The 17,023-nt window shown below is 45.6% G+C and overlaps 2 protein-coding genes across 2 annotated transcripts; one reads left to right on the top strand and one right to left on the bottom strand.

The window, feature by feature from the left end:
* Positions 1 to 311: 311 nt before the first annotated feature.
* On the top strand, positions 312 to 16,381 carry LOC108098657 (neuropeptide SIFamide receptor). Its single transcript, XM_017201732.1, has 5 exons — positions 312 to 1,384; positions 1,481 to 1,547; positions 9,428 to 9,527; positions 13,544 to 14,182; positions 14,701 to 16,381. The coding sequence occupies exons 1-5, from the start codon at positions 683 to 685 to the stop codon at positions 15,413 to 15,415; spliced, it is 2,223 nt and encodes a 740-aa protein (XP_017057221.1). The 5' UTR covers positions 312 to 682; the 3' UTR covers positions 15,416 to 16,381.
* LOC108098658 lies at positions 9,559 to 10,582 on the bottom strand. The gene is made up of 3 exons (XM_017201733.1): positions 10,510 to 10,582; positions 9,893 to 10,023; positions 9,559 to 9,822 (listed from the first exon to the last, which is right to left on the bottom strand). The coding sequence occupies exons 1-3, from the start codon at positions 10,519 to 10,521 to the stop codon at positions 9,681 to 9,683; spliced, it is 285 nt and encodes a 94-aa protein (XP_017057222.1). The 5' UTR covers positions 10,522 to 10,582; the 3' UTR covers positions 9,559 to 9,680.
* Positions 16,382 to 17,023: the final 642 nt, after the last annotated feature.

Genomic DNA, 17,023 nt, shown 5'->3' on the forward strand with positions numbered 1-17,023 from the left:
CGCGCATGAGTTTCAAACAGCCGCCGTGGCCATGTCCCTGAGCCCAAAAAACCCTCGGTATCCCGATGCCCGATCTCCTCCAGCAGCAGCATTTATCCAGGCACCCAGCATTTGGCCTTATCTGAAACTGAAACTCAAACTGAAATATGCACACGAGGCCTTGGGCCGCCGACTTTTTCGTAATGCCATCCAAGGCAACGTCAACCAGCTGACGAACAACCGAGTGAGCCAAGCCAACCGAGCCATTTCACTCCGCATTTTCATTCGCATTCGCAGTTGCACTCGAATTCGCATCCGCATCCGCAACCGAAAAGGCAACAAACTGCTGTAGCCAAAAAGGAAACAAAATCCTTGAGGGCCGCAGCGAGTTTCGTTTGTTGTGCAACTTTTGGGGGCAAACACAGCGAACACACCATATCATTTCCCCCGGACAAACGAGCCTTTGTGGAACGTGAGTGCTAATTAAAAACCGTTTCTGTAATCCAGAGCCACGAAACTTCCTGCATATCCCGCACAAAACCGAAAAGCCAACGAAGCGCCAAGCGACGATGCCGTTTTTATAGACCTTTTTCTAAGCAGACGCAATCGAGATTCGACCGGAGATAGTGGAGATAGCGGTGGAGAAAGCGGAGCCGAGGCGCCAGTGAAAGTGCCATCTGGCCAATCAAGACGGCCGGATTGGATGATGGCCGCCGGCGGTCGGATTCGCAAGCGAAAGCATAAAACCCATACAAGTGGCGACACTGACAACGACAACGACAACGCGACAATGGCGCCGGGAAAAGTCGAGGAGACGGCCGAGGATTATAATAATTTCACGCATAATTTCGTCGATTTGCAGAACCTCTTGAGTTTCAACGAACTGAATGGCAGTAGCAGCAGCGGCATCAGTAGCTCCTCGAGCGCATCGAGTGCCATCAAGCTGAGTAACGGCGCCATTACGGACACTCTGCTCGGCACCGTCCTGACCACCACGGTGGCTCCGGCGGCCAGCTCTTTGATAGCCACCCTGGCGGTGGCCACCACCTCCTCCTCGGCCTCCGCCTCGCTGAGGGGCAGGGCACCGGCCATCGCGGACGCCACCTCGGCCACCTACTACGCCAACTTGCTGAACCTGTCGCCGGCCACCACGAGTCTCATTTCGGCGGCGGCGGCGGCCACCAAGTCGTACAATGACAGCGCCCTGCGATGGGAGCAGCTGGACGGGAGCGTGGACTTCGGATTCGACCCCCTGTACCGGCACTCGCTGGCCATGTCCGTGGTCTACTGCGTGGCCTACATCGTGGTCTTCCTGGTGGGACTCGTGGGCAACAGCTTCGTGATCGCCGTCGTCCTGCGGGCGCCTCGCATGCGAACCGTGACGAACTACTTCATCGTGAACCTGGTGGGTGGAAGCGTTACTCTCCTCACACACACCCAGTCCATTAATCAGAAATAAAAATTTACATTCCCCCTCCTTCGCCTCGAAATGCGACTACAGGCCATTGCGGACATCCTGGTCATCGTCTTCTGCCTGCCAGCCACTCTGATTGGCAACATCTTCGTGCGTAAGTATCCTTTTAATTCCGCCGGACGGAGAGATTTATTTGCCACTCGGGGGAAGCATTAGGGAGTTTTTATCTTTTCTGTTGCTTCTGCATATTAGCCGGATTTATGTCCTGCAATTAATCGCCGCTTAGACGGAGCTCTGCCAAATGTTGTTGCTGCTGCGTGTTTACGCTGCGTATGCGTAATGTGTCCGATTCGTAAGAGAGCAAATGTAATGGAGCCTCATTAGGACTAATGTTGGCATAAATGTCCGGGAAAAAAGTGCTCAGCTTTTTTGTAGCAGAAAAAGCGATGAGATTGCTGCATTCTATGTGCGCTTGAATTAGTTAGAAAGTGCTTGAATTAGTTACAAAGTGCTTATTCAGCTTTCCGTTCATTTGAAAACTGCAGTTGGGGCTGCAGACCCGTTGGGGTCCTCCGATTTTATGGTACTTGCATTAAAAAAGGAGAGCAGATGATAAGCCTTTAAAGTGGGGTGCAAAATGTCAAGTTTAAGTATCGAATTTTAATAGCTTCTGCAATGACAAACATAAATTTAAAACGAAAGAAAAACACGAACAGCGATAGCACAAGTTTTTAATTAAAAGGGGGAGATTGTATAAAAACTTCAAGTACGGAAAAAACATTCCGTAAAGGCAGGTCGATTTACCAGAAACGAGGAAAATCCCCGTAACAACGAAAAGATGTTCGTACTCAATTAAATTAATTTATAAGCTGTCCCTTCTTGGAAGTGACAACCCGAATGGCCCGAGTACAAGTGTCTATTTAATTAGAGGCCAATTCCAAATCCCAGCGACGACCCACAAACGACCCGATAAACGAGGCTACGCATAATTGTATGCTTTAATTTAAATAAATTTGCCTGACATGCCTATCCATCCGTCCATCCATCCATCCATCCATCTATCTATCTTTGTATCTATCTGTCCCTGTCTGCTGCGATACACCCCCAATCGTTTGCGTTTCTCCCCCGCCGATTTGCCACGGACTTTGTGGGCTGACACCCAAATTGATAGTCGCAAACCTGGCCGAGAAGGTGAAGCGAGTGGCAAATGTCTATGCAAATCGCCGTCGACATGGAAAAATGATCGAAATCCTTGGTAAATCAAATTCCGATTGTGGAGCACGCCATGCGGCTTCCATCCTCCACTGCAACTTGCCTCCGCTGGCTGCCCCAATCCGAAACCGAATCCGAATCCGTATCCGAGTCCGAGTAGCAATCCCAAGACCCAATGCCAGGGCGTAGGCTCGCAGGTTGTGCCAAGTGTTGCCAATTAAGTGGCCCTGCCTGCGAGAACTTTCCCTCTCTTGTTGCTAAACTGGGCTCTACACTGGGGAAAACAAGTGGCAATGAATTTAAGCAGCTTCATTTTAATAAATTAAATTTGTTTATTAAATGCAGAGCTAGAAAGAGTTGGCGCCAGAAAATTTAAACTAAGAAAAATGCCAACTTGTTATTTTCCTAAATGTTAATGTAAAGCACTCAAATAAAAAGTGATAAAATTTATATTATTCGGATTTTTAAGCTAAACTTAAATTTGAATTTAAGAAATGGATTTTGAATTTGTTATTTTCAAAATGACAATTTTAGTACAAGCTGATAATAAGTATTTAAAATATTCATGGTTAAGTCAGAAGTCAGAATTATAATAATGCAGTAATATTTTACTTAGCTTCAAACATTTTTTACTACATTATCCAGATTAAATTTCATTAATATACACATCGAATCTGTAATTTGCTATATTTTATTTCCAAAATGTGCAATAATATACAAAATTTAAATTTCTCTGTTAAATATTTGCACAGTAAATTGTATTAAGTTAACCAGAGATAGAGAAGATTTATGTCCCTGTGTACTTTGACTGCACTCGGACCCATCTCCTCCCACTCCTGTGGAGAAACCCGCCCACTTGGGGAAATGTAGTAAACGAAGGCTGCCGAGCGAAAATGGCAAGGAACGAATGAAGCGAGTGGCGAAAAAGTGAATGAGTTTACCTCAGCCTGCATTGTGTGTCTGTGTCCGTGAATGTGTCTGTGACTGTGTCACTGCGCACTCTCTCCGCTCTCTTTCACCCGCTCTCTTTCGCCCGCTCTCCCTCTCCGTGTATGTATTCTCCAGTGTCTGTGTGTGTGTGCTGCATTTGTTGCTGCTTTTCGGGGTGGCCCAAAGGATCATCGACACAAAACTGACCTAATTTCACAAATTCAAGCTAGGCGCAGGGCCGACAGCTCTTAGTGGGTCACAGGGGGTGGTGGGCGGTGGGTGGTGCTTGGTACTCGGATGGGCGTGGGGCTGGGGCACCCTTTTCCCCCTTTTTTACTGGCATGTCTTGAGCTGGGCTCAGCCGTTGAGGCCTAGGCAAAAACGCCAGTCACAACAAATTGCAGCCCTCCCGCTGGCATTGGGAATTCGGAATGGCGGGCTGAAGGGTTAAGCTCGCAATCCCCCCTCCCCACTCGCATTCCTGCTCACTTTCGACAAGCTGCTGAAGTTTAAATCGAAGGCAGCGAGTTCACAGCGACTTGGGTTGAAATAGCACCAATGCATGGGGAAAAATTCGGTATTCAAAAGATTATTTATTTATCCAAGAGGTTAACTTCATTGCAATGCGTTCTAATTAAATGAAAGTGCTTGTAAGCTTCTTTTAAAATAATAGTGTAGAGTTTTATTCAACAGAATAGAAGATAAATTTAGCATTTCCTTTAACTTTCCTTTAGAAAATGATTGGGGTTATGATTAGGTTTAAATAGGATAAAATTACGATCCAACTATTCTTGAGTAGACTTTATGAATTTCTGAGCAAAAAAAGAATGCAATGATTTGAACTAATCAAGAATTTGGTTTTTTAGATAAAAAATATATAATATACGGAAATGAATAATCTTGTTTTAAACTTTAAATTTAGTATTCAGGAAACTAAGGAACTAACTGGGCGAATAGAAGTCCAGCCCAGAGAGATATTTTGAGAAGACAGAACCTCTGAACTTCCTTAACGCTAACGATAGTTCTCGAACTCTATTTCGTAATCGACAAACACTTTTCTTTTTGTGTAGAACAGCGTGCGTGGGACTTCAGAAGTTTTAGATATTTGCATATCGAACATTGCACGTTGCTGTCTGATAGCTCCGCCAATTCAACTTCAGCCCGAGCGAATGGCGAATTGTTGGGATGGTCGCCATGTTTTGCCATCAAACTGAATTATATGAAATCAAATTCTAGCCGTCAAAGACGACGTTGCAGTCGCAGTCGCCGTCGCTGCCGACGCCGCCGTTGCCGCCGCTGTCGCCGTTGGCAGCACCATTATCTAAGCACACCTTCAAGCCTCAGAATTGCAATGGAAGGTTGTTTGCATTCAAGGCTCTTTGCGGCTGGATGAATTGACCTAAATATTTCGCTTGGCAAACCTAATAGTCAGGGTTATACACACACTAGTGTGTCTGCGTGTGTGTGTGTGTGTGTTATTTTGTGTGTTTGTGTGTGTGTCTGTGTGGAAGGGGCACCTGTATTGGGTTGGGCCTGTACTGTTTGTGGGAGGTTTCTGGGTGGCTCGTGGGTGGTGCGGGTGGTTTTCTGGGCAGCGGGTGGAATGTTACACTGGCCCTTATTTATGTGTGTGCTTCGAAATCCAATAAAATGCGAAATGAATTGATTTCCCAGCTACGATGCCGCCTTGAGACGAAGGATATCCTTGCAGCGGCAGCGGCAGCGAACAGCAATTGTCCCAATTGCCGCTTTATGGCCATTGTTGTGCCATTTTTACCAATGGGGGAATCGTTATCATTACGGCCCAGATCCAGACCAAGATCCGCCACTCTCGTTCGGCGAATCCGTAAGTCACGTTGCCAGTTTGTTCATTAAGAGGGCCACGTGATTTGTGCCGGGCGAACGCGGCGTATGCGTAACGTCGCGCCATCTCCGCCGCCTCCGCCACTCCCTTTCCCACTGATGAAGTCATTTTTCAGCACTCTCTGCTCGCCGATTGTATTTTAATTTAGTCCCTACGTGCCCTCGGCGAATGGCATCCAACCTCTGACCTCTCCACCCACGATCTCCTGCGCCACCAGTTCCATATCTCACCTCCAGGCTACAGGCTCCAGTCTCCCGTCTCCAGGCTCCCTACTCCCCGATTCCGATTCCAATTCCGATTCCAACTCCTATTCCGAGAAGCACTCACATTGCTGGGCGCTCCGACTGCGCCGACTGTGGTATTCAATTTGCCGACGAGCTGCCACAGAAGTCGCCGCAGGACGTGACGCCGCGGCGATAATCATAACAATAACGCGTTCGCCAGAAGTGTTATGCCTTTCCCATGGCCACTCCACCCCCACTCCAATCGAACCTGCGGATTTGTCACGCATGATTATTTCATTAACTTTACGACCAGGCTCTGTGCATGACAATGCCGCAACCGAAACGAATCCGCAACGGCCACAATAATCCAATCCACTTTGCCTACGCACAGAATAGAAGAAAGCATTTGCAAATTGCGGGCAAAATGTTTTTAAAATAACACCACCCCTGCCTGGAGCGCCCTTAAACGGTAATGCTTTGTTTAGGAATTTCCATTTGTTTTTCAGCCCACTCCAGTTCGCTTTAGATAGAAATGGTCAATATTTCAAATGCCCTTAAACCTATTGATTTTAGATTATTTTTTGAAAAGTGTTTCTTACTTGATATTTAAAAACTCATTTACCAAATTTGATAACGTGTATTCAATTTTGTTCAATAATAGGTTTAGTTTTGGCTAGAAGCTACATTTAATGACTTCCTAAATTCATAACAACTCAAATAAAAAAGGTTTTTACATGGCATATCCTGGTATCCAATAACACATTCACAAAAATTGGCTTGTGTACCTTAAGTTCAATTTCCTTTTAAAGAGGGTTATTTTTACAGAATTGTGATGAAACTAAGCTGCCAAAAAACCCTTTCCCAGCCTTCTATTATTGTTTTCTGTGCGGCAAATGAAAAACAAAAGTTCCCCCATAAAGAGAGGGCATACAAAATAAAAGGCTTAGGGCTCACTTGACATTTTCTTTGGGGTCGGAGGAGGAGGAGGAGGAGGTAACCACACCGCCACCCCAAATCGAAGGCTGTCGATAAGCCCAAATATCGATTGGTGTTATCTCCTGTAGTTGATCAATATTGAGCACAGGCTTAGGCTTATAAATGGAGGCGTCTGTTAGCCATATGTTGCCATGTCACAAACACTCCAAGTCGGATCAACCGCCCATCCTCTTCACCTTGACGAAGGAAGCTGGATGTTTGCCGAGCGAACGGAGGAGTGTTTGGTTTCACTTGAGGCCACAAATTGGTAATGCCACAAGGAGTTTCAGGGCCGCACTGACACGCGAGTCAATTAAGGTTACCTCGCTACCTTCAATTATGTTTGTACAACATATTAAACAGCCAAAAAGTTCCGAGAATAATTAGGGGTTTGTTTGGCAGGACTGAGTGGGAACTTCCAAAACTTATGCTTCATATTTTTCTAACAACACATGCGCAGCTTAGCATTTACCAATAAATTCGTACCTGCATTGTTGATTCTTTAAGGTATGAAAAACTAAATGCCCTCTTATGCAAAACCCTGACCTTTTAGTTTTTTTCCTTCATATTTGTTATAGGTCATCACAAAGTTTGTGTGGTACATTAATTAGCAATTATTCTTTTAAATAAATAGTGACTCTAAAGTCAATATTGAATGTCATCTCATATGGTTCATGTTAAGTCAACCATGTTTGTTTAATTATTAGCTTTAAATGTTTTGGCCGAATACGATTAACATTAAAAGTATAAAAGTTCAATACTTCATTTATTTTACATATAACTTGTTCAACGACTTGTATAAGCTTTTAAACTAATTAAATTAATTTCCTGCTTACTTAAAAACCATTGTTGGCCAGCGGTTAGCTCAAAATTCCTCGATAAGCCTTTGTCCTGAGTCCGTTAAGCTTAGCATAACACAAAGTTGGCTAAAACTGTTGACTGCTCCGAGTGCACTGATGCAAACTTTAATCCCAGACAGACCAGGCGAGTCACGTTTACTTGTCCTAATAGAATGGCTCACCCAATTAGATAGTTTACTACCGAGAAAAGAGGGAATGGGCGGGCATCTATTTTTAAGAAGTTAACTCTGCTGGAATGGCAGATTCGCAGGCTGGCGAGTGATGGAGCGTTTCGGAACCGAATTTGAATTTAAATTGTTTTTAACCAAGTTGAGAGCATAAAGTTTGCCGAGTCAAGAGCTTTCGCAGACAGCCATATATCAAAGTTCACCCTTATCAGCATAATATCAAGTGAGTGGGCAAATACACTCGCGTTAATAGCATCGGATCCAGTCTGCTGCACTTGCAGGTCTGCCCAAAAGCCATTTCAAATCGGGGAATAAAATCGAAGAACGAAAAACGAAAAAAACCCATTCGAGCTGCTGTCCTGCTGTCCCGCTGTCCTGCTGTCCTGAGTACACACACAGTTGATTGTTTGTCTGGCTGATGTCCTGCCCACGCATGTGATCCCGTCCAGGACCTGTCCATGCCAATCCCGCCGAGTTCACTTGCACAAAGCGCCAATAATATTTATATTTTTATGTGCCAAATCATATTAAAGTTGGCTTTTATTGGGCTGCCTCGCCGGCGTACGGTGCGTATGCATAATAAAAAGCGACAACAAGTCGAGATAAGACAGGCGAACGAGACAGGAAATTAGAAGCCCCGCGGAGCGGGGAGGCGTCTCCTCTTCCCGAGCGTTGAACCCGTGAACTCCAATTGCCAAAGTGCTAACTGCTCCCTGCTAACTGCTCCCTGCTAACTGCCAACTGCTAATGATGTGTGGATGTTGTGGGCTGCACTCGCACTTGTTTAATTGCCATTCGATATGTCATGCCCTTGGCTGTCATCAACCTTGGCGGGATTCGCCCCCCGGAATGTGTGCTTTATAACCTTTTGTGTCTGAGTGAGTTATGCCTCTTAGCATAAAATTCATAACGCACAACTATGCGCAAGTACGGCCCGTGTCTTCCATTGCCATTTCCATCTCCCCGCCAGCACCCACATCCACATCCATCTACCATCAGATGGAATAAAAGGAATACAAATTAACTTAGGCAGTGCTGCGGTCCGCCTTGGTCTGGGCAAACAATGCCCCCAGTTCCTCCAGGACTCCCAGTCCTCCAGCGGACTCCTTCTGACTGTTCTGCGCTGGGCTGGGCGCAATCTGAGACTTGTCACCAAATTATGAATGATATGCAGCACATAAATCTCAGTCAGCAAACAACGACGGCGACGTGGGCGGCGGCGATGACAAGAAGCATTGAACGCCAACCGGGACCCAGCACAACTCGAACCCAACTGTCCGTGACTACGACAACCACTGCACTGAGCGAAAAAAAAGGGTGCCCAAATGAGTGTTAAAAAACCGAACAATTTTATGCTTTTGGCTATAAATTTTGCCTAGAGAAATAGGAGTCAACGGAGGGAAATTATTGTAATAAAAAATTCGATTTTTATGTTCCTTTAGAAATAGATCTGTTCAAATTAAAGATTTTAGAAATTCAGATATAGAACCAAATGATATAAAACATGGTCATTATATGGATTTTAAACTATTTGTAAAATATTTGAAACTCTGCTAAAAACCTAGAAAATTTGTTTCTGTGAAAAATCTTTTGGGAGTTATGGCAAGCAAAATATCATTTTAAAATCTGGCCTTTGACCCTCACCTTGTGTTTCCCTCTTAAAAGAGTCCCCTTTTTGCCACAGTGTATGACTGTGGCAACAAGGACGCTTTGACCGAAAGTTACTCAGCATAATTTGTGCATTGTTTATGACCAATATTTACCCATTTCCCCGCTTTCTCCCGCTCCTCCATGTCCTGCAGCCTGGATGCTCGGATGGCTGATGTGCAAGTTTGTGCCCTACATACAGGGTGTCTCCGTGGCAGCCTCGGTTTACAGCCTAATTGCCGTCTCCCTGGACAGGTGAGTTGACACAAAAAAACACTTTCTCCAGTTACGTGGCTACGAACTTTTATTGTGGGATCGGTTTCGGGGGTCAGGAAGGGATCGGGTTGGGTTGGGTTGGGTTCGGTTTGGGGGAGGGGGATCTGGATCGGGACTCTCCGTTGAGTGCGGTTAATGATGCACGACGACGGCGGGGGCAGCATGATGCACTGGAACCAGGGGCACCACCGGCCGGACGGCGTGCACCGCCACCACGGGCTTGTGGACCACGGGGGTGATGACCTTCACGGCTGCCGGGTGATGAACAACGTGGCTAAAAGGCGGCAAAGTAACGGGGTCGTGAGTTGCCAGCGCGATAAGCAGATTGGAAATGAATGGCTTACGAGTGCACCGAGTGGGCGCCGTGATGGATGATGGGCGTGTGCACCACCGGGTGAGCCACCACGGGAGCCACGGCCACCACTCCGGGATGCGCGTAGGTCTGGGCGGCGACGAGGGCGACGAGCACGAACAGCTGCGGCGGATCAGGGTTCACGGATTAGCATGATTAGTGGCATTAGCGGGAGCAGCAGGTGGCCGCCACTCCGCAGAGTGATTCGCTGTTTGTTGGTGGGAGATGGGATGACTTGGAGACACAGTAAGCCTGGTACTAAGTTATCTTTTCACTATCTTGTTTAACATTCACTCAATTTAATATTAAATTACATTTTTGACAGTCCAAAAATTGGTATTTTTAATTATAAATAATCATAAATTGTAAATAATTTATTTTGAAATTGTAATTACAGCAATGTCAATTCAGTGTCATTTCTAATTTAGAATATTTAAAACTACATATATAGATTTGATCTACAAAAATTAGCTTTGATTTGATTTTTAATAAAATTCTTATTTGAAAAGCTAGCTTGATACTCAAGTTAAATATCTGAACAATATTCTTAAATATTCATATCAAAAAGATGTGATGTACTAGTTTAAGCTCTTTCCGACAGATACTCACAATTTTGAACATTTTGCTGGTGGTGGTTTTTGGCGGGTTAACTGGAGTAGGAGCTAGGAGCTAATGACTTGTAATTGTCGACTGGTGACAACTTGAGCTGCGAGTGCGGCTTTTATAGGAGATTTGCCAGGTGACCGATCCGAAAGTGAGCAATTGCCGTTCAATGCAATCGGCTGAGTGGAAAACTGGTCAGATCGAGCAGTTTGGCTGTTAGGCAGTTATTCAGTTAAGTAGTTAGGTGGTTATGTAGGAGAGTCAGTGGAGCAGTCGTCTCAAGATCAAGTTCATCATATGCCTCATGGTTTGCCTTGTCCGTATTAGGCGCCGCATGCACTCAATTTCATGTTTCTCGAGTTTTTTGTGCACTTCAATTGGCTTAGAATGTTGTTGGCCGCGGCGATACCATTGATGATTGGCCGCCAGGAATCGGAGTGATTCGCAGCGATTCCTGCCCTGCTCTTCCTGGCCCATAAATATATGAAAAAGCGATAACGATGCGATGGCCATAAAGTGGGCAAAGATTGCGGGTTACTGGTTTATCAAGTGACGCCGAGGTCTTTTGACGTGTGCCAGTCGTAACCCCAAGGACAATGAGAGATGCCAAGCGCCCGTCGCTTTATGCGCACATCCATTTATATCAATTTCTGCCCAGTTGTAGCCAGAGGCACTGACTCGGCTTCTAATTCTGATGCTGCTGCTGCTTCTGCTGCTGCTTCTGCTGCTGATTCTGCTTCTGTTTTTGCCACTGTCATTTTTCAGCCAGCGGGGACAAAGGCGGACCCATCATTTGATCGTTTGGTCACCCAAACAGCCACAGACCCGCATGACAGCCATCCGCCCACGCTAATCCCAGCCCATCGAAGTCCAAGGCCGACACCAACACCAAGACCAAGTCCAAGTTGAAGTCGGATTAGGAGTGGCAGTGGAAGTCCGGCTCCATCGATGTCCGTTTATTTAGTTGTCTTGCCACTGCGGTTGCTTTGTGCTTTTACGAGCACTCGTAAACAGAATCGAAATTTAAGATTTATTATCTGTAACATGAAACTTAAATCTCTCCTCCTGACAACGGGAGGATTTGGGATTGGACTTGGAGTTGGCTCACACGGATGCTGGATGCTGGATTCTGGATACTGGGGAACTAATACCCCACTGACTTAGCTTATCGCTCGCTTATACTTATACTTATGCCAATGCCATTTAATTAGGGTCGTTTGTTGCCAAAAAACGTATATATATATAGTATATATAAGTAGATTGTGTGTAATCATAAAGTCCAAACGATATCACCGCACATAGTTGTGACTTTATGGCGCTGGCATTGCGGCTTTTGTGACTCGACGCAAATGCCAACAGTGCGTATGGGCAACCGCAGAAGGAACCCAAATAAGCCACATAAAACCACGTGTATCTAGGAAATCGCGGGGTAGAGGGATTTGCTCTTAACTATAAAAGCTTCAAAAGCGCGAATATCCATGTGGAACGTCAACTTGTTTTGCTTATTTTCCCTCAAGGAATATGCGTATGAATGTATTTTGCCAAGAAAGGATAAGCATGTGGCTTAATAAATTTGGCAACGTCACTGAAGTGTCTTCGTATAGAGATTTACACATATGACACTTGGCCAAATTAATGGGCAACAATTACCTCGGCTGTCAGAATAATTATGGTAATTTTGTTTGCGACGGAGAACTTCGTTTTTATTGTTTTTTAATTTGGTTCAATTAAATAAACTTGGAAGAGTGAAACCCTTTTCGCATTTATTTGTTTTTAACTTAAAATCAATAACGCTTTTATCATTAGTTGGCTATTATTTTCTTTAATAATAACCCTTTTGTATTTATTTTCTCTGTTTTTTTAATTCAATATTAATTTATATAACTCTTTTTATGGTCTTGAAAACAAGGATACAAAACTTTTACATTTGTAAGCTGATTATTTGTGTTCAAAGTCTTATATTATATATTTTGGATAATTTTATTATGAGCAAGTACCTTAATTTTATTGAAGGGGAAGCTATAGTTTGTTATAAACATATGTCTGCTGAGCATTAACTTTGGCGACTGCACTGTTTGAACCAAAGAACGCAATTAAGCTCTCGCCTGATTTATGGTTATACAAATCGCATGGACAAATTATGCTAATGCAATTGGCTTGCTGCTATAAATAAACGTTATGACAATTTGATTATTGGCTTTGCGGACAGCATTGTTCGGCTCGAATCCCTCCGTTTGTTTCGAGATGAGGGTCTCTCAGCACTTTGTTTGCCTTGCTATTTTTAGGCCAGAGTCTGAGAATTGGGATTCTGTTGGGCGAGGGAAGGATCGGGGTGTTGGCCACCCTCTAATGGAATTACCGCTGTGTTATCTGCCCAATGTTTTGGCGGACAGACGCAGGCGACGACCCAAGTCCAAAATACGAGCACAATGCACGTAATTACATGGATTTGGCCAGGAGCAGGGACCCAGGACACCCATGGCACCCATGGCACCCAGACTCCTGGCCCGAGAACGGAGTCTTGTCTATGACCATTGAGCGGGCGCCACAATCAGCCGGCTGCACTAAGCTAAATGAAAAATGCTGAACTCGTTGCCGACCCCATACCGACTCGTCTCGCTACCTCGCAGCTCTTATTCAAATTACAATTCATTATGGCAAGCAGAATAAAAAATGACACCCCTGCTCCTTCACACGTTTTTTGGGGAGAGGGGAGTGGAGTGGGGAAAGCGGAGCAGGCGGGTTCAATAGTCGAGATTGGAAAGCGAACACTCAGCAGAAAAAGGCTTAAGGATGCCCGACTGCTGGCTGTTGGCTGCTGGCTGTTGGCATCCTGCGTGTGCGAATTAATCAGCGGAGATATTTGCATGGCGAGCTCTCCTAGTTGAAACGGTGTCGTCATCGTCATCACCATCGTCGCCTCGACAGCTTGATGATTGCCATTATCCCCGACGGCTCAGCGGTGTCAGTCGAAGTGCTGCGACTTGTGCCGTGACTATCATCTGGTTAAGAAGCCTTTGTCGACTTGCCACTCTTGCAGGTTCATTGCCATCTGGTGGCCGCTGCGGCAGATGACGAAGCGACGTGCCCGCATCATGATAATCGGCATATGGGTAATCGCCCTGGTGACCACCATTCCCTGGCTGCTCTTCTTCGACCTGGTGCCCGCCGAGGAGGTGTTCTCCGATGCCCTCGTCTCCTCCTACTCGCAGCCACAGTTCCTCTGCCAGGAGGTCTGGCCACCGGGCACCGATGGCAACCTCTACTTCCTGCTGGCCAATCTGGTGGCCTGCTACCTGCTGCCCATGTCGCTGATCACCCTGTGCTACGTGCTCATCTGGATCAAGGTCTCCACGCGGTCCATTCCCGGCGAGTCGAAGGACGCCCAGATGGACCGCATGCAGCAGAAGAGCAAGGTGAAGGTCATCAAGATGCTCGTGGCCGTCGTCATCCTGTTCGTCCTCTCCTGGCTGCCGCTCTACGTCATCTTCGCCCGGATCAAGTTCGGATCGGACATCTCGCAGGAGGAGTTCGAGATCCTCAAGAAGGTCATGCCGGTGGCCCAGTGGCTCGGCTCCTCCAACAGCTGCATCAACCCGATCCTCTACTCGGTGAACAAGAAGTACCGCCGCGGCTTCGCCGCCATCATCAAGTCCAGGAGCTGCTGCGGTCGCCTCAGGTGAGTCAAAAATAGTTTTTATTATCATAAGTTCACGGTTCAAAAAATTCACATAACTGGAATATGATTCAATTACTTTTTAAGAGTAGTACTTAAATTTTAAATTGAAACAAAACATTTATTTTAAGGTCTTCAAATTGGTTTCAAAAATAATATATTACTGTTCGTTTTTAAAACCCATTTCTTATAATTCTTCAAACGAATATAAAGAGTGCATTGTTTTTGATGATTTGATAACTTAAAATTGTTTTTGGTAAATTTACACTTTTACAATATTGCTATTTTTGGGCAAATTCATTTATAAGCATATCAAAAAAAACTGAACTCAAATAAAATTTTTCAGAACAAGGCTTTCTAAATAGTTAGTTTTTTTTAGATATACAGGTACACAAACAATATATTAAATTTTTTTTATTTAAAAAGTAGAAAGGCCTTTTAATTAAATTTAACCAATTTAGCCCATCGTGACACTTTATTTATGGTTTCCATTTATTTTAACTTCTTCGACTGCCATCCAGGTACTACGACAACGTGGCCATTGCGTCGAGCACGACGAGCACCAGGAAGTCGTCGCACTACCACCAGAACAGCTCGCGGAAGAGCCCGAGCAGCAAGGGCAACGCGGTGTCCTACATCTACGAGCACAACTCGCTGCGGCGCCACAACATGATGCTCAAGCAGGACAGCAACCTGTCGCAGCAGATGCTGCTCAAGCAGGACTCGCACGGCTCGCGTCAGTTCCTCATCAAGCAGGAGAGCTCCTGCAGCGACGCCTCCGGAATTCGGCGACCTCTTTGCCAGCAGGACAGCAACGGATCCAAGGTGTCGCTGTCCAAGCAGGACTCGATCGTGTCCTACATGGAGGCGCGTCGGGCGGCGGGTCACGGCCTAAATGACTCACTAGTGGACTCTGCTCCGGTGGAGGCCACCCGGCGACCGGGTGCCACCCCGAGCTCCCTGCTCGACAAGCGGCAGAAGTTCGTGAAGCAGGACTCGGTGATCTCGTTCGTGGACCAGCGGCCGGAGCAGCGACGCCACCAGCTGGTCAAGCAGGACTCGGTGATCTCCTTCGCCGACCAGCGACGCGGTCTGCTCCACAAGCAGGACTCGCTGATGGCCAACCGGACGGGTGACGCCCCCACCCACCACGTCTCCATTCTGAAGAAGACCGACTCGCAGCTCAGCTACGGAAGCTCCACTTCTCCGCGCAGGAATGCGGATCTCTACGAATAAGCAACCTCGGGTTGAACGAACTCCTAAAGCCGGCGGCAACCGTCTGCCATTCGGGTTGATTTTCGTGGCTAGTCCCAGGGGTTCCTGCCATCTATGGGCACCATTATATTTACGTTCTTAACTTTTATTTTAACCAAATAATAGGTAGCCCTGAATCGAACATAGATCACACAACCCCTGAGATTATGAGCCCCGCAAATCGACCCATCGCAACAAACAAACTAACGCAACGATACCAAAAACTTACCGAACCACAGAGCAAATCCGTGTATATTTCTATTTAGCATCTAGAAGGAAAAGGATCGAATGGGGGCAGAGTGATAGATGATAGATAGATAGGCCTACGACTGTGATACAAGTCGGCAGTGCTGGTGGGTTCAGAACTTGGGCTATGGTGCCAGTAGACGGACATCGGGATGGACCAATTGGGTGGGTATATCTAATCAGAGATCGCTTAGCTAGAGACGACACGCCACACAGAGGACACCGGACACGGAACACGGGAAACAGGACACGAGAGCCAGGACTTCGCCACACCACAGACACTCCCCACAGACCTAATAGTTATTAGATGTTTTATACGTGTTTCAAAGGTACTACACACACGAGATATGAACTACTCCTTGGCTATGGCTATAAAATACCTATATATATGTACCGTTACGCAGTTTTAAGATTGTTTGTACTCGCAATTTGCTATATCGAACAGTTTGGTTAAGAATAGGTGGAATACGGGAAACGGGAATCGGGATTCGGGAATCGAAGGGGTTAAAATAGCTTTGCTAAAACTTTTTGTACGACGGCGTGCACGAACGTGAGTGAAACGGGCAAGTCCAGTATCATAGTTGAGAAACGAAACAAAACAAAATGAGATAACACCGAGGTCTAAAGTAACGTACCTACTAAATTTTTGTATGGAAATTCTTACAATTTATACATATATATTTATATTGATTTTGGAATAAGCAATATGCAATACGAGCGTATGTCTGCGCGTACGCCGAGTATCTATCAAACAACAATAATCAATTTTATTAGAATTTTACACAACCGAGTCGCGGCAGCGGAAGTGGCACAGCACCGGAAAATAGTTGGCAAACGCAGAACACGGGAAACGCGAGTGATTGGCACGACATCGCAGCTAGTTATCGGCATTGCGCCGATTAATTCGATAGCGATGGCGATAGCGATATCGATCGGTAGTGAAGGCATCGAACGCGCACAAAATAGCACACGACCATGATGGTGGGACAGAGTCGAAGGGGAGGAGATAGGTTAGGGATTAGGGCTAGATTAGGATTAGCAGGATGAACGGACAGCAGGACGAGTTGGTTGTCCGCGAGGTGAGCACAAAGCAGTCAAAGATTTCGCACTAAACGTATCACTACAAACTAACAAAGAAGCAACAATAATCGAACTCAAATTCGTTAAACACTAAACACCAATGAACTTAAAACTATATGAAATAAAATTTTAACGGACGACGAAAGGGGCGGAATCAATGGTAAAACTATGAAACTAAACGTAAAGATTAACTATGCAATTTTATTGTTAGCCAAAATTTTATAAATGTCAAGTAACGAACAAGTAAATATTTATATGTATACA

The sequence above is a fragment of the Drosophila ficusphila genome, unplaced genomic scaffold (assembly GCF_018152265.1).
Source record: "Drosophila ficusphila isolate 14025-0441.05 unplaced genomic scaffold, ASM1815226v1 contig_791, whole genome shotgun sequence".
In the NCBI taxonomy this organism is placed as follows: Eukaryota; Metazoa; Arthropoda; class Insecta; order Diptera; family Drosophilidae; genus Drosophila; species Drosophila ficusphila.

Coding starts and splice junctions, on each gene's coding strand:
- LOC108098657 (XM_017201732.1), top strand. CDS start 683: ATGATGGCCGCCGGCGGTCGGATTCGCAAGCGAAAGCATAAAACCCAT. Junction 1,385..1,480: donor ACTACTTCATCGTGAACCTG/GTGGGTGGAAGC, acceptor ATGCGACTACAG/GCCATTGCGGACATCCTGGT. Junction 1,548..9,427: donor GATTGGCAACATCTTCGTGC/GTAAGTATCCTT, acceptor CATGTCCTGCAG/CCTGGATGCTCGGATGGCTG.
- LOC108098658 (XM_017201733.1), bottom strand. Junction 9,823..9,892: donor GGCGCCCACTCGGTGCACTC/GTAAGCCATTCA, acceptor GCCGCCTTTTAG/CCACGTTGTTCATCACCCGG.